This window comes from Bidens hawaiensis, unplaced genomic scaffold, assembly GCF_021521415.1.
Source record: "Bidens hawaiensis isolate Kalapana, Puna unplaced genomic scaffold, B.hawaiensis_p1.1 tig00000458_1, whole genome shotgun sequence".
In the NCBI taxonomy this organism is placed as follows: Eukaryota; Viridiplantae; Streptophyta; class Magnoliopsida; order Asterales; family Asteraceae; genus Bidens; species Bidens hawaiensis.
In genome coordinates this window covers 2624653-2648935 of record NW_027491030.1, presented here as the reverse complement: position 1 = coordinate 2648935, position 24283 = coordinate 2624653, and the positions used below count along the sequence as shown (strand labels likewise).

General features: G+C 34.6%; 1 protein-coding gene across 1 annotated transcript; it reads right to left on the bottom strand.

Annotated features, from left to right (window-relative positions):
* Window positions 1–11868: 11868 nt before the first annotated feature.
* LOC143628205 (phosphoglucomutase, chloroplastic-like) lies at window positions 11869–22382 on the bottom strand. The gene is made up of 22 exons (XM_077097853.1): window positions 21982–22382; window positions 21379–21444; window positions 21255–21299; window positions 21071–21163; window positions 20945–20997; window positions 20819–20870; window positions 20664–20732; window positions 20394–20462; window positions 15777–15899; window positions 15637–15689; window positions 15463–15541; window positions 15317–15381; window positions 15171–15238; window positions 14971–15089; window positions 14301–14375; window positions 14088–14203; window positions 13866–14007; window positions 13708–13789; window positions 13579–13625; window positions 13421–13498; window positions 12254–12359; window positions 11869–12154 (listed from the first exon to the last, which is right to left on the bottom strand). Exons 1-22 carry the CDS (start codon window positions 22177–22179, stop codon window positions 12087–12089), a joined length of 1866 nt encoding a protein of 621 aa, XP_076953968.1. The 5' UTR covers window positions 22180–22382; the 3' UTR covers window positions 11869–12086.
* Between the last annotated feature and the right edge of the window lie 1901 nt (window positions 22383–24283).

Sequence of the window (24283 nt, the reverse complement as noted above, 5' to 3'; positions counted from 1 at the left end):
AGAGTAAATGAAAACCCCTGAAATAAAGTCGTAATATGCCTACAGGTATCTTGACACAATGTCGATTCATTAGTGTTTTTAATACTTAGCTAAAAATGAAAATAAGCGTAAAAAGTAACTATATCGGTGTGTTATATTCAGAATTTTATAAAAAACAACATCATTATTTAATCTATTTGAGAAATAAAGAACAATTGTGCAGATGCCACGATCGAAGCTGGTTGGTAAAAATGGGAAAGAAATACCAAATGTGTAAATGGAACTTTAAGAAAAGAAAAAAAAAACTTTATAAAAGTTTAGGGGCTTAAGTGTAAATCAGATAATTCAAAGTTGTATATGTAAATAGCACAAAAGATAATAAACGTGATCAATTTGAAAATAGGTAAAGCGTTCAGGTAAGTTTGCAAGAAACCAAAATTAAACAATTCATTTATAGTGTAACATTTGCTATTTTTCAAATTTGAAAACTCAGCCCGTTTAAATTTTTAAATATTATTTTATGTCCATTTACGATAAGAAAAAATTGTTCATTTATATTAATTAGGTATTTTAGATCCAATTTCACACTTAAAATCGCTTATTTTACGTGTAAATCACATTTTATAAAGTTCATGGGTCAAAAATGTAACTTTTAAAAATCTGATTTTTTTTCTTTTGTGTCGTCGCGCATTGCGACCCTTTGTGGGTCTTCCCGTCGTTTTTTTTGTTGATTCGGAGGCTCGCTTTCGCGGATTTTCTAGATTATTCGTTGTTATTATTATAATTACAAATTTTCCGTAACTTAATTCCATAACTTATACTACATATTTCATGATTTAACTGATTAATTAGAGTTATTTTTTGTATAAATTTCATGATTCAATTGATATGCTATGATTTATATATCATAGCATATCAATTGCAAATCTTGAATATTGTGTGATTGATCAATTAAATGTTACTTGTTTATTTGCTCAATTGTTTGTTTATCGCATTCTGAGATGTACGTCATAATCACATTAAAGTATGATCATACGCCATATTAGTAGCCATCGATTGTGTTCGTTTAATCATGGTTAACCGACACTATTATTTGTATTTAATTGTTTTACGCCGTCTTAGTAACCATAGCTCGTGTTCGTGAGGCATGGTCAAACGTCACAATTTATTTGTCTATCTTTAGCTATTGATACTCATGATATTGATTTGCGAATTTTATTATATTATATTATTATTGAATTGGTGATTGATTGCTCAACTTTATGCTGAAAAACATATTCTATTTTTACGCATATTGCAGGATATTACATGAAGTGAAGTTACGTATGAAGAATTAGTTGGACTTTAGGCTTTATTAAAATATAGAACAATTTATATGTTTAGTTTGATGTAATAGTTTTGAATGATTGAAATAAATTAATTAGTTATTGTCATTATTTTTATTTTAGTGTATTTTGAACTATGATACAAATTATGTCGCGCTCAGGCATGTTCCGCCGTTAGGTGGGGTGTGATAAATTGGTATCAAAGCCGAAGGCTATAGGATAGGTGGTCAGACGTAACGACTTAATAACATCCGTAGGGTCCATATACGTGTTTATATGTGTGACATACTTGTTTAATTTTTGTTCATAGCTTAATTATTAAATTGTTTATTTATACTATTGTACACTAAACACACACAATTCCGAGGCTATGTCTCATTTTTCATAATCATGTTCAAAACCGTAGATTTTATTATTTTATTCTGAGAAATTCCTTAAAAATTCTCACAGTTTTATTTTTAATCATCTCTCCTTAAGGCTTGAACACATGACAGGTTTTCGTAATAACTGGAAGAGGGAGAACATTATGAGTCGGGGAAACTACCCTTGTGGGCTTCGCGTAGCACAAAGAACGAAAAAGAAAACATAATTTGAATTTTGACAATTTAGACCCCTATACTTTATTTAAATACAATTATGACATAAAATACATGAAATTTGAGTTTGTAAAATATTCCAAATATAAATGAACATAATTTGATAAAGTTAACATAAACGAACAAGAATGAAAATCTTAATTTAAACAGGTTAGGCTTTCGGGTTCAGAATTTGACAAATGTTACAGTATGGGTTGGGCAACCGTTTAGGGCACGGTTTTGGACCGGGGCGTCAGGGCATAATAAAAACCATTATGTATATACATATAAGAATTTTTGAAAAATTATGGAATGAAATTGGGCCATATAAACTAGAAAAAAGGCATGGTTTAATCTCTTAATATTTAATTAGGTCAATAAAATAGGAAAAAAAATGGTCTAGTATCAAATGAAATTATACCAAAATAATTTAAAAAAAAAATGTTCTAGTTTAGTCTGGTTATATTCAATTGGGTAAAAAGGGCCTAGTAACAAGTGAAAATAGAAGGAAAAAATTATTTATAGGCCTATTTTTTATATTTATCTAGGACATTCGAAATTTTTAAATATCACCATGTAATAACTTTATAAGTGTTATTATTCCGATTATAATTATTGTTCATCATTATTACTATTAAATTTATTATTGGTATTTACATGTGTAGGTGTGTATCAAAATTATAAAGGAAAAATGTGTAGAAAAGTATGTTTCATACATGTTTTAAGAAATAATGTCGGAAATTCATTAGAAAAGGTTTCATTTGAAAATTTTTCCGATCAAATTATTTTTGTCGGAATATCTTTGGCTAAAGGTTGTCTCTAACATAAATTTGACGAATCTTGTCATAAAAAACGATTTGGTTTTCTAGCAGTGATCATATCATGAACATGTTTAATCTTTAATATTGATGATGCCTTTTTATTCATGATTAGGTATTGTCATGAAGGACGATTTACTTTTTTTTTTTAACTGCGTAAGTAATATTGAAGCTTTTAATAATAAGTTGGATATGTTCATGTTAAAGAGGACAGAAAAGATTTTGACTTGGCAAGATAGGGCCCTTTGAGCATAAAGTCATAAACATTGATGCTACACCATCATGTTTGCCCATAATGCTACTTTAGTAAGATTTATTATGTCTCTATAATTTTCAGTTGCTTTAGTGGTTGCCTACTAAATGGTTCCATTTGCTTAGTTGACATTTTTTTTTACCATTAAGCTTCCTGCAGTTTGATCAAGCAATCCTGATGTTATAAACTGCAAGGCGTATAGTTACAAGATAACCTATACCTTTACACCTAGCAATGGGACTTTAGAGCATAAAAAAATATATAAAAACCAAATTGAATTTTAATAATCACACATTTGGACGGTTGACTATTAATAATCCACTTGAGAATATTCCTGCTACAAGTCTGATGCTAGATTGTCGCTATTTAGTAAAAAACAATTAAATCAAGTTCCTAAGCACCTAAGCAAGCTAGGGTAAGTAGGGTGTCAAACCACGAGTAGTATGTGGTCAACAATCGCTAACACACGGCACTGGTTATCGAACAGTCCCTACCATTATGACTCACCTAAGGGCAATTGTATGCTTCACTGAATTCAACTAGTCAAAACAATCCTACCGACAAACTAATTGTTCTAATCAATGTAAACCTAAACCGACTGAATGCACAACAATACTAAACATCAATACTCATAGATTAATCAACAATAGCTACAAAGTATTCGTTCTTAGTACATGAGAAAACTGAAAATGATACAAATTTTACATCCCGGCCGGGTATGATTCGAAGGATTTAGCCGAGCCTCGACATCACAAAATCTTCAATTATGATGATAAGGAACATGTGTGTGATCTCGGTATGATCAACTGGTATGATGGATTTGCCTTCTCTTTGCTCTAGAAATTGCCTGAAATCAGCTGGGAGAGAATCGAGTCGTGAAAAGAATAATATGATAAAAACTCTAACATTCCCGTCTTCGCCACCCATTGTGATACGCGATGGGGTCTTCTGGGGTTCATCGCGTATCGCGATGGACCAACGTCAACAATCAATATTTTAATCCCATCGCGATACACGATGGGTCTTTAGGCTCTCCCATCGCGTATCGCGATAGGTCTCTTCACCAGCAACAAATGTATTTGCCTTGTTTTGTGTGCTAGACGTGCCGGGTCTTCATTCTGTGCCTCAGCATGTCCAAATTAACTGCTTTAACGTCTGTAATCTGAAATACAATAAACAAATATGAAGTATCGAAGTTCCCACAATAACCGGATAAAAATAGGAAACAAACGAACTTAAATATATAAAAATTAACCAACCATGAAAGTGCCACCCTTTAAACATTTTTATTTTATTGGACATTCGTTAAAAAACCTTAATGGCGTTAAGTTTTATCCGAATTTCAAATTCAGGGCTGACTCTTGAGGTGTACGAGCCGCAACCCTCAGCCCATGGCTTTGGTAGAGGGCACAAAATTTTTAAACATTAACAAGTGAAATTGGGCTATGAGCTTATGAAATAATGAGAAATGAGAAAGGAAAAGGATATAACAAAGAAAAAGAAACATTGACCGAAAATTTTCCCGTGGAAACTTGCAGCAGAATTTCATTTTTTGAAGAGACAAGATGATCAAGAACGTTATTATTACGTATTTACTTTTGTACTGCATGCTTTTTTGTTTTTTCTAAAATGGACTTTCTTTTTCTTCTTTAGATAACAGAAAGTTTAAGTAAATTGTGTGATTATCGTTTTTAGCTTATCTAGATTAACCAATTCAAATTTTACTATTTTAAAAACTAAAAACAGTAGATAAACTTTGTATTTCGATTATTACTGATATTGTTTAAGATATATGATAAATTTATTATACATTACTTATTTTTACTTGTAGGGCCTTTTTATTTCGGTTCGGCCGATGTAAATAAATTCTTGGAGACGGCCCTGTTCAAATTGATATAAAACTTACCTTGAAATTTCACATAAATTCTTTTGTAATTGATATAGTGTGACCTCATTAGCTTGACCATATCGATCGTTAGTTCTTCCAAATCTAGATCCGTCAAACAATTTGGAAACCAACAGCATAGCGGGATGATCTGAAAGATGAATATACAAAGGATTGGACAAAATTACCGGTCGTACTTTCTGAATTTGCGGAAGTGGGCATGATTTGGGGCAAAATGAGAAAAACGACTGAACGATTAAAGAGAGAAATCCACTGAGCGGGATAGTGACTGAAGCGAGCAAATGATCGAAATCACCGCTTTGATACCATGAAAATAATTTAATCAGAGAAAGAGATTGATGAACAATTGGTTTCTCATTATTCATCTCAAATGAAAACATACTCATTATATACAGATTAGCTAAACGCTCATTAACAAACCAACTGCTAACTAACTCTATTAACAGAATTTAAATAAGATGTTAAATATGCCATGTCAGCTCTGTACACGTCATCACCGTTGATAAGTATGTAATGCCAACAGAACTTGACTTCATCTTGGGTGTTGGCGCACTTGACCAGCGTGTGCGCAGCTGCAAAGTCTTATTGAGGTCTCAAGTCCTAGCATATCCTAGCCATCTTATTTTGTATTTTTGTCCCTCTTCTCATAAAATCAAAGATTCTAGCTAAATGTTTGTTTTTACCATACCAGTGTTGTGAGTTGTGATCGATTTGCAAGCCGCGTGTTATTAATCAAATTTACTTGCCAAACGGTTGCTTTGCCTTTAGTCAAATTCCAGTTTTTGAAATTTCTCAATACCTAAATTCTTGAAAGTTTTCAAAATTTGGATTTGGATTTTCAGGTTAAGACCAAAATTGAGCAATGCTCGAATTCGGAAGAATTTGGTTCGGTTCCCAATGAATATGCATGGACCGAGAAACTCAAGTAACCCGGACATGACCCAAACAACCTTTACAAAAGAATCTTTCTTTAATGTTTCTTATAATTCCAAATAATAATGCAATAAGAAAAGTTTATGATAAGCTGGTGTTACGTACGGTTCGGGTTTTTGTGGGCTATAGATGGGATTGTGATAAGGATATATATGTGTAGTTATGGAGAGAAAGAAATTGATTTGGTGAGACAATATGTGGTGGATATAGACAGCCAACATTTGGTGGTTTCTACTGGGACATGATATGTTGTTGATCATGCATAAGCAACCATTTTCTTAGACCCACTACACCTAGCTCATTTTTATGATCTAGCAGCCCCGGCCCTATGTTCGACATGGAGTCTGAGCTCACTATACAAATGCCACAGCAAATTCAACCATGTGAACTCAAGTATTTTCAATATTAAGATCAAGATGAACATAAAAGTAACTTGTGAATTATGAATGTTTATTTATGCTTACACTGTTTTCATGTGCAATTTCAAAGCTAAAGCCAGCTATTATTCTGTAAATAATCTACTTATCTACGCGATATTATAATTACGAGGAGATAAAACATAAGACAGTCTTCAAAAAGACATTTTTTAGTTATGATTCCCTTGATATTGTGTGTCTTCCTTGATATATATAGATCAGTAGCCTTAGTCGGTGTCACATTTACTATTGGCGCTCTACATCGCTCATCACTAAGTGTTGTTGATGCTAGCTCTTATTCTCTCTCGTTAAAAACTTTATGCTTTTCTCACACTACCTATATTTTTATCGTTTGATGTAACGAATTTTTATTTCATTTTCTTTCTATTTAGACTAGTTATAGGCGGAGAAAACATTAGCGACATTGATCGTCTTTTTATTAGTCATGACATATTTTTCCTTAATTGTTGTTGAAGCTATGACCCACTTTATCATCGTAGGCTACTTACGGTTCAGAAACTAACATAGAACCAGGCCATGGACCCTCCAAATGCACAGATTAGATGAACCACAACCTAGTGCCTAACAAAGCCAAAACATTCACAGGTAGATAAACAAAGATAGACCTCCAAATTTAATATATAATTTGTCCATGCAAGAAAAAGGAACCCTTTTAGCATCCAAAATTGGAGGGCTAAAAACAGGCGCTTCGTAACGTAGTTTGCCCGAACTTTGCCCCTCTCACAGCCAAAAAGGCTCCAAAATTGCGCACTCTTCTAGCTCCTCTCTTACATAACCCGTTTTTGCACAAGAACGCTCATCCTTGCTCTATTTGTTCTTAATGACGCCCTCTCATTCCTCCACATAAACTCAAAAACACCCTATTGTGGATGCTCTAATAGTTAACATAACGAGTTAAGTGTCATAGTCTAAAATGAAAAATGTATAACCGGTCAAGAATCATATGTTAAAAGGATAAATTACTAACAAACACCAAAAGGCTCGTAGCTAGCAATCTCAATGTGTGTAGTAAATGTTTTTTATAAAGTGGTTGATGTTAAAAGGATAAACGTTAATAAATAATGAGCTAAGAATCACAATCTAAAAGGAGAAACTACTAGCGAATAGTGTTTCGATCCGGGCAAGATGTATAACACATAACGAATACGAATCATGGTCTGAAAAGACAAGACAAAAATTAATAGTGAATAATGTTAGTATTCAGGGTGAGGGAAGTGATAGTGAAATTCATGCATTATTAGACAAAAACAAGCAAACCTAGTGTCAGCAGAAACGTTCCACTAACCATATTCAACTAGAAATAGAAAACCCACGAGTTATCTTTAAACAGTGACAAGATAAAACCTGACAGAAAGTTGATTCGCCTTTATTGCAAGTTCGATACAGCAAACACAATGCTTTTTGCAAAAAGAATTTCATAACTAACATAAAAATCTCAATTACTATATGCACTTACTACACCTAATATTCATAATTGAACTAGGTCTAGAGTTGCATGGTCATAAGTAATGAACGAAAACGTATCAACAGGCATGATCATGTGTACCCACGAGTTATCCTTAGAGCCGCACTGACTAAGCGTTTTTCCTTAATGTTACGAGTTTTGATTTATGTCATTTTCTTTGTAAAAGTGCGCGAATCTTGATTTGAGAAATTCGCGCGCTTATTTAGAAAGTCACTTTCATAATTATGAAATCAATCAGTTTTTGGAAATTTGACTATTACGAATTTAAATTTACCCCATAAAATATGCTTGATGTAATGCCTTGTAAGGCGGTTGTCCAAAAAGGTATGTGTTTGGGTGAGGAAGGAGTTCAACACTATCTTCAAAAATAGAAAGACGTCAGAACAACGGAGGTGTAATGGCTTGGTTACTCTCTATAGAATAAAGGAGACGCCCATTTCTATGGGGATTAAGCTTTTAAGTCATACTATAAAACTGAGGGCATTGGTAATTGATATAAGAATAATACGGGATACTCATGTTACGAAACCTTTTTAAATGCATATATGGGTTGTATACTACAGAGGTGATATACGTTATAGTTAAGGAGATTAATGGAAAAGTATGGGGGAGGGCGGGATTTACATATGGTGTTCATTGACCATAATGAGACTTTTGACAACAGCATCAAATGATTTGGGATGGTTTTAAGGGGAGAGCCCCACCCCATAGGTAAGTAGAGATAATTAAGAAAACAAGCATCAGAACACATTTATTTAAGTTCTCTTAGAAGAAGAGTGGCTCGCCAAGAATCCATGATGGAGGTGGGACTTCACCACGGGACCACATTGTGTCTTTTCCTTTTTAGGTAGTCTTAGATGAGTTGTTCGGTTTGAACCTGGAGTCATTTTCGTGGTGCTTGCTTTTCGTTGATGATATTGTGCTAGTATGGTAAAGAGAGGCTAGAAGAGTGTCGATAATTAGACTGCAAAGGTTAAAGATAAGTTGCTCTAAAACTCAATACCTTTACTATAACTTTAGTGGTACAAACATTAAGGAGGACACTCAAACCAGTATTGAAGCCCTAGTCGTTCCATAGATAACCAGGTTCAAGTATTTAGGAACGTGTGTCCAAAGTGCAGGGGAGTCAAGGACACTGATAGTGGCATAGCCCATCCTGTTCATGCAGGTTGGTACATGTAGAGAGAATCCACAAAAGTCTTGTGTGACAAGATTCCCAAACTATATTAAATAAATTTTCTTAAGGAGTTGCCGTTTGACCAACAATAGCATACATAGGTGAATGGTGAGCACATAAGAATGAACCTAATAAGAAATGAATTTTTTGGGGAAAAATTGGGGTGACATGCATCATGGATAAGATAAGGGACGGGAAATTGAGATGGCTTTTCCATCTCCCATGAGAGAATAGTGGAAACCCTCTTTGTGGAGGGGAGGAGAAACAATGGCAAATCCAAACTAATATAGGATAAGCGCATTGGACAGTATTTGCTAGACTTGCACCTTTCAGAGTACATAAACAAAGATAGAAGTTCTTAGAGACGTCATATTAGGGTTACGGACTTTAGGGATAGGACAAATAGGGCAGGGCTTAGATTGGCTTGGAGGCCTTAGCTTTTCGTATAGTTTTGCTTTCCTAAGCATGAGCTTTGCCCTAATGTTCGTTTGGACGTAAATCTTTCTACGGGAGTATATAGATACTTGAAATAGTGTTTAGTGCTTCTTTTGCATGTCCGTTTACTTTTTTTTCCGTATCTCGTAGTTTACTTCACTATATGGCATTGTACTTGATATATTAGTACTCTTGTATGGTTGCTACCCTAAGTGTCAACTATTAGTGTTTTCTATTTGTTATGCAATTCTAGAGGTTTATTCTATCCTATATTGTACACATAAAAAAAGGTGATTAATTTGATGTACTCATCGGGATCAGCCTAAGGTTTCTCACCGACACACACTCCCTGGCCCTACAAATAGCTCTGCTATGAGTAAGATTTTATTGGATACATTCGTTGTTTTATTCTTGCTCTTGTTCTACGACATATATACACTTACTATGTGGATTTTCATACAAAATAAAAAGCATGAACCCGACCGAAAACTGAAAATCACATGCAAGTTGGCATTATAATTAGATATTTCACACGTTCAGGTGGTCACCAACCCGACCGGATTTTACCCAAAACTGATATCAAACCCGTTTACGATCAACAAAACCAAATATAATTAAAATCATATTAGTAAGTTTTGTGGAGTTATCCTGCAAAACAGTATAGAGAATGAGCCGAAGGTATGTATGTGCACGAAGTGGTGTTGAGTGGCTAAACTTGTCGTGTCTCAAAAGCAAAAGCAAAAGCAAAAGCAAATAATAATTAATTATAAACTCCATGTGATTTAGTACAAGACACAGTTACATGGGGACAGACTTGAAGGTCCATCACTAACATGATGGTGGAATGGTCACATATCACAATGTTTTGCAGATATAAAGTGAGACATAAACACATCATCATATGCCCAACAAACTAGGATCTCACTTTGCAACTCAATCTGAGTTTAGGTGTGTCGTATTAACGACAAACACAGTTAACTATTCTCTTATCCGCATAAAGATAGTTTACTTTCTCAACTAAACCATTATGTTTTGGTGGGTCAAACTTACAGTACAAATGGGGAACAAACAAATCCTCATTGATATCGGTTTTGGATTTTATACGATACAACTCGATCTAATCTAGTGTTGTTACATCAAACTATTTGGGGAGAAACATGTTTATAGTATTTTTTGCCTAACCGTTTGTTTCATCTTTTGATAATACAAGATAGTTACTCAACCTCGGCTAAACATCATCGTTATCACCATCGTTGTTGTCACGTCGATTACAAACATTACTTGGGTGTGTGTCAACAAGCACCATCATGAATGAATGATTGGCATAAACTCTAGAGAAAACTTGATGACACAGACTCAATAGAAACATCCAGAAAAAGGTTACCCTTATGTCCTTTTGTAAAGAGAAAATCACCAAAATGAAAATTGATTGTTTCATCCAATGAAATAACAACACATGCTTGAAACCTTTGGGCACAATAGGCATTATGTGCAATTGTTTTATTGATGGAAAAAGTCAAATCTTCATTTCGGTAATTTTGTTGGTCTAACCTGTCCATTTTCATGATCTCTCACTACATAATATGCATGTAGTTTATATCTAAAGATGATATATAAGTTTCACAAGAGCCATCAACACAATATTTGTGGTGACACGTTTAGTCAAATAATAGAACAGTTTACTAATCAGTGACTTTCAATGACACTAATTAAGTTTTATTCTTATTAGGAAAAACTCATGGGTCTCACTAATACTCTGCCAAGACTGAATGTGAATGTTGTTTCCCTGCTCCCTAGCGTACGTGAGCAATGGCGCCACACACCAACCCCCTTTCAAATTGGGGCCGCCCAGGCGCCCAACAAGATCAGTTGCTGGGAATCTAAATTCCACACTCATTTCACCACCGGCAATAGCTTTAAAGCTTCATATTGAGAGAGAGAGAGAGAGAGAGAGAGAGAGAGAGGAGAATGGGATACGGAATGGTGTTTGATTAAAATTATTACCAATATTTTTAAATTTGAATGACCTACAAAGCTCGGCCACAGGTACATCCATTGGCAGAAGACCATCTTAGCCAACAATCATAAACGGCACTGGTAACCATGTCCGCTAATTCTAAGAAAAACCCATTGCCCGAAGGTCCACTATGGTAAAACCCCTGGATCCTTTGTCACGCACGACATTTTGTCATGAACAATACACTGACGGACCCACGGCCTCACATAATGTAAAGCCTAAAATTCTTAATTTAGGTTTTATTTTAGTTATATTGATATTATTAAAAGCCTGATATTATTTAAAGTTTTGTTTTATTTTTATGAATACTATTCACAATATTTTTATGAATATTATTAAAACCTAAAACTATTATATTATTAAAAAAATGAAAAAAGAGGAGAGCAGGGAGTGGAGTACTTAACAAAGTGGAAGAAAATGCAGTATGACGTGACACTAACATGGCACGTAGTGGAGTGAAGCGAAGTGAGGAGTACACCCTTATAGTCTAACTAGCGGGACTAGGTAAACGGCAGTAGCGACTAGCTTATTCTCATCGTCACGTGACCTTCTACGGTACTAATTAAATATTATTAAATAAAAATTTACAATATGCATCTTCGTTAGTAGTAGTAGTAGTAGAACTAGATTCTTATTTATAGAATAAAAAGCTCAACAAAAATATATATATATAAATAGGATAATAATGTATGAGGAAGTGGAAGTGGAAGACCACCTGCTACAATGGCATTTCTGAAGAGACTTTTTAACCTTGGAAGATCAGAACTTATGTGATTACTGTAGGCTTTTCCCTGCCAGTGAAATCCTTCAACTTTGAGACAGTTAGTGCCAGATCTGACAACATGACAACATAAATTAATCAACCAATAGGAGCAAGACAACACAACATAATCAAAGTAACTAGATATGAACAGACTATACAAAGTTACAAACCTATCAAGGGTTTCAGTGCCACTTGGGCATCCAAGTCATGTTTTGAAACATCTGGTTCAAACTGTTCTATGTAGATTCTAACCGTTGCACCCGCTGATCCAGTCCCCTAGTTTATAATATATTTTACAAAATTATTTTTTTAATGAAGTTGTGTAAAAGGAAAAAGTAGGTTGGTAGGTAGGTGGATGAGTGTAGGTATGTAAACGAACCAAGCGAACTCCTATGAGGCTTGTCCGTGTTCGTTCGTTTACCTTTATCTGAACAAACGAACGAACACGAACATATTTTCTTGTTCATGTCCGTTTGGTAAGAAAATGAATGTGTTCTTGTTCGTGTCTGACAGTCCGTTTATGTTTGTTCCTTAATATATAAATGAGAGGTTAACGAACATAGATGAGCAAACGTTCACGAAAAAGATGTGTGTTCATGTTTTTGTTTGTTCAAATTTATGAACACAGTTGTTTGTTTTTGTTTGTTTAAACTAATGAACACAATTTTGTGTTCATGTTCGCTTGTTTATTGAAAAAAAGAACATAAACAAGCAATCACAAACGAGGCTTACTCGTGTTCGTTCAATTAACTTAAGCCGCACAAACGTGAACATATTTTCTTGTTCATGTTCGTTCATTTAGAAAATGAACTTGTCTATTTTCGTTTTTGTGTTCGTCTATGCTTGTTCATTAATATCTAAACGAACGGTTCACGAACGTAAATGTTTGTTCATGTTTGTTCGTTTAAAAAAACAAACACAACTTTTCGTTCATGTTTGTTTGTTTAAATTAATGAACACAATTTTTTGTTCATGTTCATTTGCTTATCAGAAAAAGAATATAAGCGAACAAGAATAAGGCTTGCTCGTGTTCATCCGCTAACTTTAGCCAAACAAACAAACACGAACATATTTTCTTGTCATGTTCACTCATTGAAAAAATGGAACGCTTTCGTATTCATGTTCGTCTATAATTGTTCATTAATATCTAGACGAACAGTTCATGAACATAAATGAACAAACAAGACATGTGTTCATGTGTTGTTCGTTTAAATCTAATGAACGCAACCTCTTATTCATGTTCATTTGTTTATTAAAAAACAAACACAAACAAACTTCATTTCACCGAAAGCTCGGTTCGCTTACAAGCCTAGGTGGGTGGGTGGGTGGTTGCATACCGATAAACGGAATATGATTCTTGAACCGTCTGTGAAGACAAATCGAACACCTTGTTTTGTAGCCACACTCCCGTCTACCTAATATATTTCAAGATATTTAAAAAAATTCAACTAATGTGAATTCCCAAAATTTTAAATTTGTAAATACACCAACATACTGGATCGGTATACTTGAAGTCATCAGCAAGTTGAAGAGTATAATCGCCTGCAACAGTATACCACTACTAAGATTAAACGCATATTTCAAAATTTACAAAAATGAGATAAAATTAAAAAGTTAAATTAACCGTATGTGTCTCCTTGTTTGCTTTTAGAAATCAAGTCTCTAAGATAATCAATCATTTCATTAGCTCCTTCCGACTCGCATTCCTGGGCTCACCAGTGACAATGTCAGCATGTAACATGAAAACATATGTTTTCTAAAATTAATAATAATAATGATTACTTCATAATCGTATCTAGAGAAGTAGTTTCTGCCATAAGTAGCCCAATGCTCTTTTACAATATCGGAAACCGAGACTAATTTCTCTCCTGGTTTCTTGTCTTTGTTTCTGTATGCAATAATGGACAACCATGCTAACACAGCCCTGTAAATCACAATATATAATTACAATTTAATTAACTTTAAAATAATTAATAACTGGGTTAAATTAAAAAAAACGCATACCATATACCATCCTTCTCACGAATGTGATCGGAACCCGTTCCAAAACTTTCTTCCCCGCAAATTGATAACGTTCCAGCATCCATTAAGTTTCCAAAGAATTTCCATCCAGTAGGAACCTGTAAACAATAAAAGCAATTTTTTCTAAAAAATAATTAGTTGAAGTCACAAATAATGTTTAAAATGTAGAAAAATAAAATGAATATAAAAAAGAACCTCAAAGAAAGGAAGATTCAGTTTCTCAGCTACACGATCAAGAGCACCGCTTGTTGGCATAGACCGAGCTAAACCCTACATATATTACAGCTAGACATGTAAATGAACCAAACAAACACGAAGAGGTCATGTTCATATTTTTCATAAACAATCAGACACGAGCAATTAAATGAACGAAGTTTTCTTCTTCGTGTCTGTTTATTAAGAGAGTGGGCGTGCTAATTTTCGTTTATATTCATTTGTTAGCACTATAAATGAACGGTTCACGAACGTAAGTGAACAAACATAACTGAACATGGATGAACAAACCAAACTGAACTAGAACCATTTAAAGTAAATGTGAACAACAATGTTTTTGGGCCTAAAAAGTTAAACTAGACTAAATTGTAATAGGCCTAAAAATTTAAATAAATGTATTGACGAGCACATAAATAAATTTAAATGACCAAACGTTCACGAACATAAATGAACGAATGAAACATATGTTCTTGTTCGTCCGTTCAACTAAATGAACAAAATGTTCGCTTCTTTATTAAACTAACAAACATAAACGAGCTTCCCATCAAACGGTTCACTAGTTCACTGAATGTATGATTCGTTTACAGGCCTATATTCAGCTAAAAGTTTTTAAAACATCACATGAAATTCATGAAATTGTAAAATCGTTTACCTTTGGCCCAGTTTTAAAATATGGAATAGATTCTTGTGCATTTGCTGCAATAATAGCAACAGAATCTGAAGGCGTCACAAAAAACTGCCTACCAAGAATCATATTTCTATCACCATCTCCTGAAAATATATATTGGAATGAAAAATTTAGATAAGTCTAAAATTACTGTTATTAATATAAGATTTATCACTGTAACTAACCATCACTTGCAGCTCCAAAATCAGGCCCGTTGTCACTATACATAATGTTGACCAAATCCTTTGCGTATCTATAAAATAAAAAAGTTTAAAAGCTTTCTAATATATATATATAAAGTTCTAATGTCTAAATTATATAAATCCCTTACGTCAGATTAGGATCAGGATGACCGTGACCAAAATCTTCTAGAGGCACTCCGTTATATATTGAATCCTACATTTACAAATTTAAGATACTGACTTCAATAATATACACTATTACATAATTATAAGATATTACACTGTCATAACATACCGGACTAGCTCCAAGTTTATCTACAAAAATTGGACTTGCATAAGCACCTGTAACCGCATGCATTGCATCAAATGTGAGCCTGAAAAAAATTAAAAAAACATTAGATTAAAAATATAAGTATACAGAGTTAAAAAAAAAACCTAACATGCTAGAGGATAACAATATTGTTTGTACCTGAAGTCGGGACGAGAAACTAGACTTTTGATTAGTGAAAAATCAAAGACCTCCTGCAAAAGCACAACAAATAAATAAAGCAAAATTGTATAGCGAATATTGTACTTATTAAATTATTATAGTTGAAATCTTTTATTTACCTCCATTAGATTTAAATAATCAGAGACTGGATCAACTATTTCCACACTGAAGTTGCCATATTGTGAAACTCCAACACTAGATAGATCCACATCTGGAATATCAGCTAACTTTATCTCAGATATCTGCAGAAGGTAATAGAAATTAAAATCCAGTTGCGGAAGTATGAAAATTAATTTCTTTAAAGAATCAATGCAATACAAACATAATATTACCATAAAAAACCCCACATGGTAAATTGAGCAGAAATGCAAATTTGTCCAAAAAATTGTTCAACCAAAAATTCTTTGGCATAAACTTTTGTATAAACCAAAACTTTTGTAACTTTTGAAAATTTTCAGATAAGAATGATATTCCAATCATCAATGCCCTATCAAACTTTATGTATAATGATTATTGACGTGTATTGTATATCAGAAATAGATTTACATCTGCTGCGTATTGATATGGATATGAATTCAATATCAGAGGTACAAATTGGATATGCATAAATCTGCATTCTCACAGCCCTACTATATGTTATACCAATTCCAAAATAGTTGATAATCATATATGCAGCCAAGTGAAATGCGGAGTGCCATTTTGGATACAAAATAAACTGATCTGCAATAACCAAAATCCTTGTTTGGGCCCCACTAGTCTCTACAGGTCTATTTTCTGGTTGAACCCACAAACATGTCTGTTCTAGTCGATCTGGCTGGTTGACCCATTTAACCTGCTTATTTTTATAAGTTTTAAAGGCTATATGTATATTCATATCTTAACTTGAAACGAATTGGAATTTTATGCCAAAATTTACAAGATGAAAAGAGAAATAAGCACATAATTATTTTATAATTTTGGTTGTGAATGCAATTGTAGAGTATCAAAACGCGGGAAAAAAAACAAACAAACAAAAAAGTTGTTTTGGGTTAAAAGGGTCATCTTTGTGGTAACCCGCAAATATTAATGTCGTGTTCGGGTTGGTGTGTAATGCGTGACAATTTTGAGCTCGTCACGTATTCATGTTCGTGTCAGATTTCCGTGTTCATGTTGGATTTGACCCACCAGCCCATGAGCATGACCCATTTAACATCCATAGGCTCTATGCCTCTATAGGTGAGTACTAATCCAATTCTATAAACACACATAACTTGAAGAACACCAAAAAATGGAAAAACATAAATGAGAAATTCATTCCAGAAAAGAAAGAGAAAGGGAATGGTTTAGAATTCGGCAAGCTTACAACTTACTTAATTCTCTTCCTATATCGTGTTGATTCATTTTCTTAAATTCTATTAAAAAAAACTTATCGAGTCCAATTCTAAAAAAAACATTATAGAATAAGCCATCTTTAAGCATCAGCCTAAATTTTACTTTTCTCATTTTTTTTGCTTATAAAGTCACCATCACATAAAAGATCATCGATTATTTATTTCCTGTTGTATAAAAAAAGTCAAATTTCTGAGTTTTGGGAGTACTGTGCAAGAAATTCTAATAAAACTTTGAAGGTTTGAGTAAATAAAGACAAGAGTATGACAATAATCATTTGTGTGCCGTTTGTTGATCATAATACTTCGGAGTCTTCTAGGATTCATTGTGGGCAATTCTTATTTCAATAATTTTGGTTGACATTGTAGATCTGTAATATAATTACATACATGTATCATGCTCCCCTGTGAAAACTAGAAAAATTTCCACTTCATATTGCTTGATAAAAAAACCGGTTTGGGGAATTTTCAGAATATCAACATAAAATATTGCTGCGGATTTCGTATGAAAAAACCCCCCCTTTTCTTTGTTAGTTTTACTAGAGTTGAATGATTCTAAGAACTAAGGAATCAAACATCCTTTGAACAAAGGGAATAAAAAATGTAATTTGTTACGGTTTTGGTTATTCTCATCTAATGGAAGTGCTTCAAATTTCAAATTATATCAAAGTTGTCGTAGATTTGTTAATAAACATAGTAAGTCATATTCCAAAATTTGGATTTCTGGGAAACTTTAAAAAAAGACAAGTAATATATCCAGCAAACTTAAACAACCTTTCTTATTATGTAACATCCTAATTTCGATTTTATTAATAGAATAAATATCGTCTATTTTATAGTGGGTCGTTATCGGTTAGAGAAATAGAATACGAGTTGGGCTAGTGTTGGGTTAAATGGAGATGGATTATGGACTTGGATTATGAAAGAAAGAGGAAAGGACCGTGGGCCTAAGCCCATGATCCATAATTATATAAACCATTAATCCCTCATTTAATTCATTCTCACACATTCCATACACCACCCAAAACACACACTTAAGATTCTCTCTCTAGTTCTCTCTCTCTAAACCGATATCAAGAAGGAAACCGAGAACCGACCCGAGGTAATGATAGTATTTTATTGTTTGAGCTTAAATCCGTTAGATATAATCATGAAACGACGAGCCGACACCGTTAAACCATTTAAGTCACGAGATCCGGGTGGATTCGGGTATAAACCGAACCTATGATGAGCTTAGGAGTCACCCTAGCTCAGATCTGGATCGAACGGGATGTAAAAACGGTGAAAAACGAGCTAAAACCCGTTTTTCCGATGAAAACGCGTTTTTCCAGCGGCTTTCCGGCAAAGGCGGCGCCGGAAAGGCGGCGCCGGAATAGTGGTACGAGGTTAAAGGGAATGTCAGGGAATGTTCTGACATTCCTGACCTAACCCTAGTTCGCTATGGGGACTTAACGAACTAAGGGTGATTCGCTATGGGGACTTAACGAACTGAGGGTGATTCGCTATGGGGACTTAACGAACTGAGGATGATTCGTTAGTCGATTCGCATAAGGGGGCACAGCGAACTAGCCCTAGTTCGCCTATGATTCGTCTCCGATTCGTTAAGGGAAAAGGGTAACGAATTACCCTTGATTCATTATGATTAATTCGTTAAAAGAAATAACGAATTAGAAGGTCCAATTCGCTATATGGACTGATTCGTTAAGAAGTCCAGTTCGTTAAGGGTTCAATTCGTTATAAGAACCAGTTCGCTAGGATAATCCAATTCGCTATGAACCAATAACGAATTAGAAGTTTAACTGAATGACAATAACAGTCCCTGGACTTAGAAAAGAATGATTTAATTACAATTAGGCCCTTGAACTTTTAAGTAGCAAATTAATTAATGATTCAAAATGCTAATGGGAAATGTGTTAAGACAGTTAATGAAGATAAATTTTTTCCAAGCTGACCTGGCAGCTTAACCCCAGCCAGGGGCTCTGCCCCTTGGACCCCGCTAGGGGCTGCCGCCCCTAGAACCCCGCTGCCAGGGGCGCTGCCCCCGGACCCCCGTTCGTTGAGGGTAATAATTAAACTAGAAAGACGAGATGTGTAGTGATAGTTATTTACGTATAATTATTATACAGTTAGTCGCGCACAGCTAAAGAAGGGGATAACCGTAAACGGTGAACGCAACCGCCTTGAGGTGAGTTTCTAGCCCCACTTCCTTGTTATGTTTTCGGGGCTGTGTGCATACTCGATGTGATAGTGAATACACTTATCTTAAGTGATAAGTGTATGCCTTGTATGATTTACGTATGATGATTGCTTGACGGTGCGTGAACGATCTTCAGATATTGCATGAACCGTCAGGTGGTAGTTAAGATATGATTGATAAGTATGATGAGAGATATGATGTATGTATGAATATATGATGTATGCATAATGTATGTATGTTATGATGATGGTACGTGAACGCTCTTCGGAGATTGCACTTATTGTCAAGGAAAGCATGTATGAACAGGTATTGTACAGTTACACGAAACAAAGGGACCAGACCCTAATAATATCTGTGATGTTAGGGACCAGACCCTTATAATATCTGTGATGTTAGGGACCAGATCCTTATAATATCTGTGATGTTAGGGACCAGACCCTAATAATATCTGTGATGTTAGGGACCAGACCCTTATAATATCTATGATGTTAGGGACCAGACCCTTATAATATCTATGATGTTAGGGACCGGACCCTTTTAATATCTGTGAGGTTACAGGGCGAAAGGCTCTTTAAAACGTATGATTATGTATGTAAAGGAAGTATGAAGGTAAGAATGAAAGTATATGCACTTACGTGTGTATGTAAGAAAGTTAAGAGGTTAAATATGAAATGTAAGAAGGTATTGTATGATTATGTGATTAACTAGAACTCACTCAGCGTAGCTGACTTTTAGTATGCACGCAGGTGAGTAGGATGAGGCAGCTCGCGTGAGGAGACACTGGCACTGAATAAGGGGCTGGCATCGGAAGACGCAAGACGTTTAAGTTTAATGTTTTGTTTATTTTGAACGACAAGATGTTGTTTTAAGACAAGAGGTGTTTTGTTATGAAATGTTTTATGAAAGCTTTTATATTCCGCGAATGTTTTAATTAACTCTGATATTTAGAACTGCGTTTATGAGTAAATCCAACACGAAAGTAGGGCTACCGGTAACGGGGCCTTACATATTAAGCCTAAAAACTTTCTTTTTACCTAATGTCACAAAAAAAATGTTTAATCTAGCAGCACACTAAGTCAAGCCATATACTACGCAAATATATGCATGCATGTATGTATTCAGAAACAAAAATAGCAGACAAGGCAATTGTACAAATAAAAGAGAGAACATACCGAAAGTGTGTTTCCATAAATCTTATCAGTGATGGACTCTGGAGCAGGTTGCCCACTGCTGTAATTGAACTGTACAAGTAACAACAATATGTGTCAGATACACTTACTAATAAACCTGGAGCAGTTAACCATATTAAGTTCATATACCAAATTCTAACACCAATCAAGCTAAATGACTATATAATGGATAAAACCAATCTACCAAGGAAGTCAAAAGTGATGCCAAATTTGTAATGAAAAAATACAAGCACTAAATAATCAAATAACCACCTTGATGCCCCAATCATATTCAGGACCACCAGGATTATGACTTGCACTCATTATAAAACCACCATTTGCCTGCAAAATGCAACGAAACTTATGAATTCCGTTTAATTTAACTTCAGTTCCTGGTATATAGATCACAACCATATATGGAAACTTGCCTTTCTCTTCCTTATAATGGCAGATACAGCAGGTGTTGACAAAATACCTTCCCTTCAATGACAGTATCATAACATTACGATTCAGCAGCAATAAAAATAATTCTAATAAAGCATCAATCGACTCACTTGCCAACTAAGAATTTACCAACTCCATTCCCAGCTGCAATTTTTATAATCAACTGCATTGACAATCATTTAATCTATCAGAAAATCAGGCATACTAATCAGTTCATAAAGCATAACGTTAAATACCTGTGCAGCTTCTTTATTAAAATATCTACCATCACCTCCCAACACTAGCAACGCATCCTTATAATCCTCCGCTGGCAACGAATTAAACAACGCCTAATCACAAACACAAAACCAACTACACTTCCATCACAAAACCCTAGCACATGCATCAATTCACAATATGACTAAACAACTAAATTCAAACCTGAATCCAATTTGCAAGGTAATTCTCTTGCATAAACACTTTAACCTAACCAAAATCAACATGAAAGATCAATCCACATCAACAGAAAACACAAAATCATAACAAAATGAAACAGAACCCAAACCTTCTTTCGCAGACCACTCGTTCCGGTCTTCTGTCCTTCAATCGGCTTCGTAGGAATCGTATTAACCTACTTACACATTAACGTTCATAAACTCAAATCTGAAAAACGTTTTCACTACATTATTTTTATGAATTGATTAAATTCAGACCTAATTATTCGTAACTAAGTATACATAAAACGTTCACAAATTCAAATCTAGACACGTTTTCACTACATAATATTGTAGATTGATTAAATTCAAACCTAATTATCCGTACCTAATTATACAAAAAACGTTCATAAATTTCAAATCTGAGCACGTTAACATACAAATTAAATTAACATGCTGCTAACTGCTACTGTGAGAATCAAATAGTGTAATTAATATATACAATTATGCAATTACATCAAAGTGTAATTACACTATATTGTAATTACACTACACTATCATTACAATATGTTGTATATATAATTACACTACTTGATTAGCAAGTTAATTTAATTTGTATTTAATAAACCTAATTATACAAAAAAACGTTCATAGATTCAAAACTGAGCAACTTTTCACTACATAATATTTATAAATTACAATTTAAATAACCTAACTATCCGTACGGACCGTACCTTCAGATCCTTAGACTCGGTGAACGTAGTAGACGAAGAAGCTCTGATCGGTCGGATTACGGAACGCAATCGTGTGGAGAAGAGTGACGGAGAAGACGTACGAAGAGATGAGAAAGAATTGGCGGTTGAACCGGTGGTGGTGGTGAGGCGGTGAATAGAGAGGAGAGAGGTGGTTGCTCCGGTGGCCGTGTGAGCCATTGGTACGGTGGAGTGGACTGGTGGAGTTTAGTGTTTTGGATTTGTAATGGAAATGGGATGCCTGCCACATGTTCGACGAAAAGCTTATCGGGTGTTGATGTGAGATTACATGGCGGGATGTGATAGGTTGGTGTGGGTTAGCTGGCGCCAAGATCACGGCTTCGGTAATTGGACTGGACTGGACTGGGTTGTTCACGTGGGAAGCATGCGTCTCATCAAAGGGTATGTCTTTGACGTAGTTTTTAGTTTAATAATAATAGTAATAATAATAATAGACATGTTTGACTACGTAGGCGTAGCGTATGAAGCTAATCTTAAACGTCACTTTTTACACATTGAAATTTATAAAAAGCCAGGGAAATGGTTGGGACACATGTCGAGTAATGGTTGATCAGAATGTGGATCTCTTGACTTTTTACAAATTTCAGTGTCCAAAAACTATCGGTTATGATTGGCCATTTTAAGAGGTTTGTCCCTCGTGTGCAAAATTACATTTTAAAAGCGCATCAATCCTTCCATTGCAGAGAATCCTGAATAGCCCTATGTTTAATCCCGTTGATAAATTTTTGCGCCTTAACACGTTTGTGGTAACGGTGCATCCCATTTAAAGGGACAAATTTGTTCCACTGAATCTCTTAACTACCTAGAACTGAAGATGTTAACCGCCTAGTTGCCTACACGAACACACCGAGTGAACCCCTTCATAGTTACCAAGCCATGTCCAAGAATATGAATTCTCGTTTATAACAATATGTCCCAACATCAAAAGTACAATCAAGATTTCCTTTTGTTCCACTAGAAGTAACAGTTCTCTTTTTCAAGATCAACAAAAGTACAAAATCTATCAAGGATCTTCATACATCGTTTTTCGTCTATATGGCTTGTATAGGGCTGTACTTGCCGAATAAAACTTGAGTTGTCGAAGACCTATATGGCTTGTATAGGGCTATAGGCTGAAAAAAACTGTTTTTTGTATCCCCTCTATACACTCGTAAGTCATGCGTGACGGCCATAGCCCTATACAAGCCGTATAGACATGTAAATTCACCACAAGAATGATGTATGAGGATCATATCCCTTTGAGTATTATTAATCCCGTCCTCAATCATGCAACGTTTCATTTTTTTTCGTTATGGAAATTTTTTTGATAGAGGTACTTCATCAATCCATATATCCAACCAAAACCGCATACTTTTGTCATTCCTTCTATACACCAAAATTGCTACTGAATAAATGATTCCGGTATTCATCTCATAAGTAAATATATTCTTACTAGCTTAACTATCATCTTAACAAGTAATAACATAAAAAATACTAACCTATTCTAATAATGCTCCCAAAAAGAGAAAGCTGAAAGCTATTGTCACATGATAACTGTTGCTAGGTATTGTCACATGATAAGTGTTAATGTCACAGACTCACAGTTGTCAATGTCACCACAATGGTGTGTGCAATGCATATAATCTGACGAACTTTTACTTGTGCAAGATTGAAACATTTAACAAACTTTTAGTTGTTCAAGATAGAAACATTAATAGACTAAATACACTTTAAGGAGCAAGACACTTAAGCAACCGTTCATAACAAAATTTATACAATTATGATACTCTGTTTTAAATAATTCATTAACGAGAATATAAGGTTATATAATGTTTACACCACGTGATGTGATAATAATAAGGAAAATTGGATTTAAATAATCCCACATTTAATGGATTGGCCAATAATAATCTCACATCCGGTATTTCCCGTTGGCAGTCCCACCTTTTCAATGTTTTTTTGTTTTATAAACCGGCGTTAAAAAAACTTAACGGGGTTAAGTTTTTGCTTATGTGACGAGTGACATGGCTTTTTCAATATCCTACCTGGTTTTTCCCTTTATATTTTGTTTCTATCCTTATAGTTCAGGGATCTAATTGCAATTCCTGTTATATTATTATATTATTAACCCATTTACCCAGAACCCATATGCCCGTACCCATGATCCAAGTACCAACCCGTGACCCGTTTAGTATTCTTGAAGCACAATTCTCGTCCAAATTATGGAATTGATCTAGGGGAATTATTCTTTATGCCAAATCGGCCTCACCGACGTCTCTAAGTT

Coding starts and splice junctions, on each gene's coding strand:
- LOC143628205 (XM_077097853.1), bottom strand. CDS start 22,179: ATGGCTCACACGGCCACCGGAGCAACCACCTCTCTCCTCTCTATTCAC. Junction 20,733..20,818: donor CCATTATAAGGAAGAGAAAG/GCAAGTTTCCAT, acceptor TGCATTTTGCAG/GCAAATGGTGGTTTTATAAT. Junction 14,204..14,300: donor TGAATCTTCCTTTCTTTGAG/GTTCTTTTTTAT, acceptor TATTGTTTACAG/GTTCCTACTGGATGGAAATT.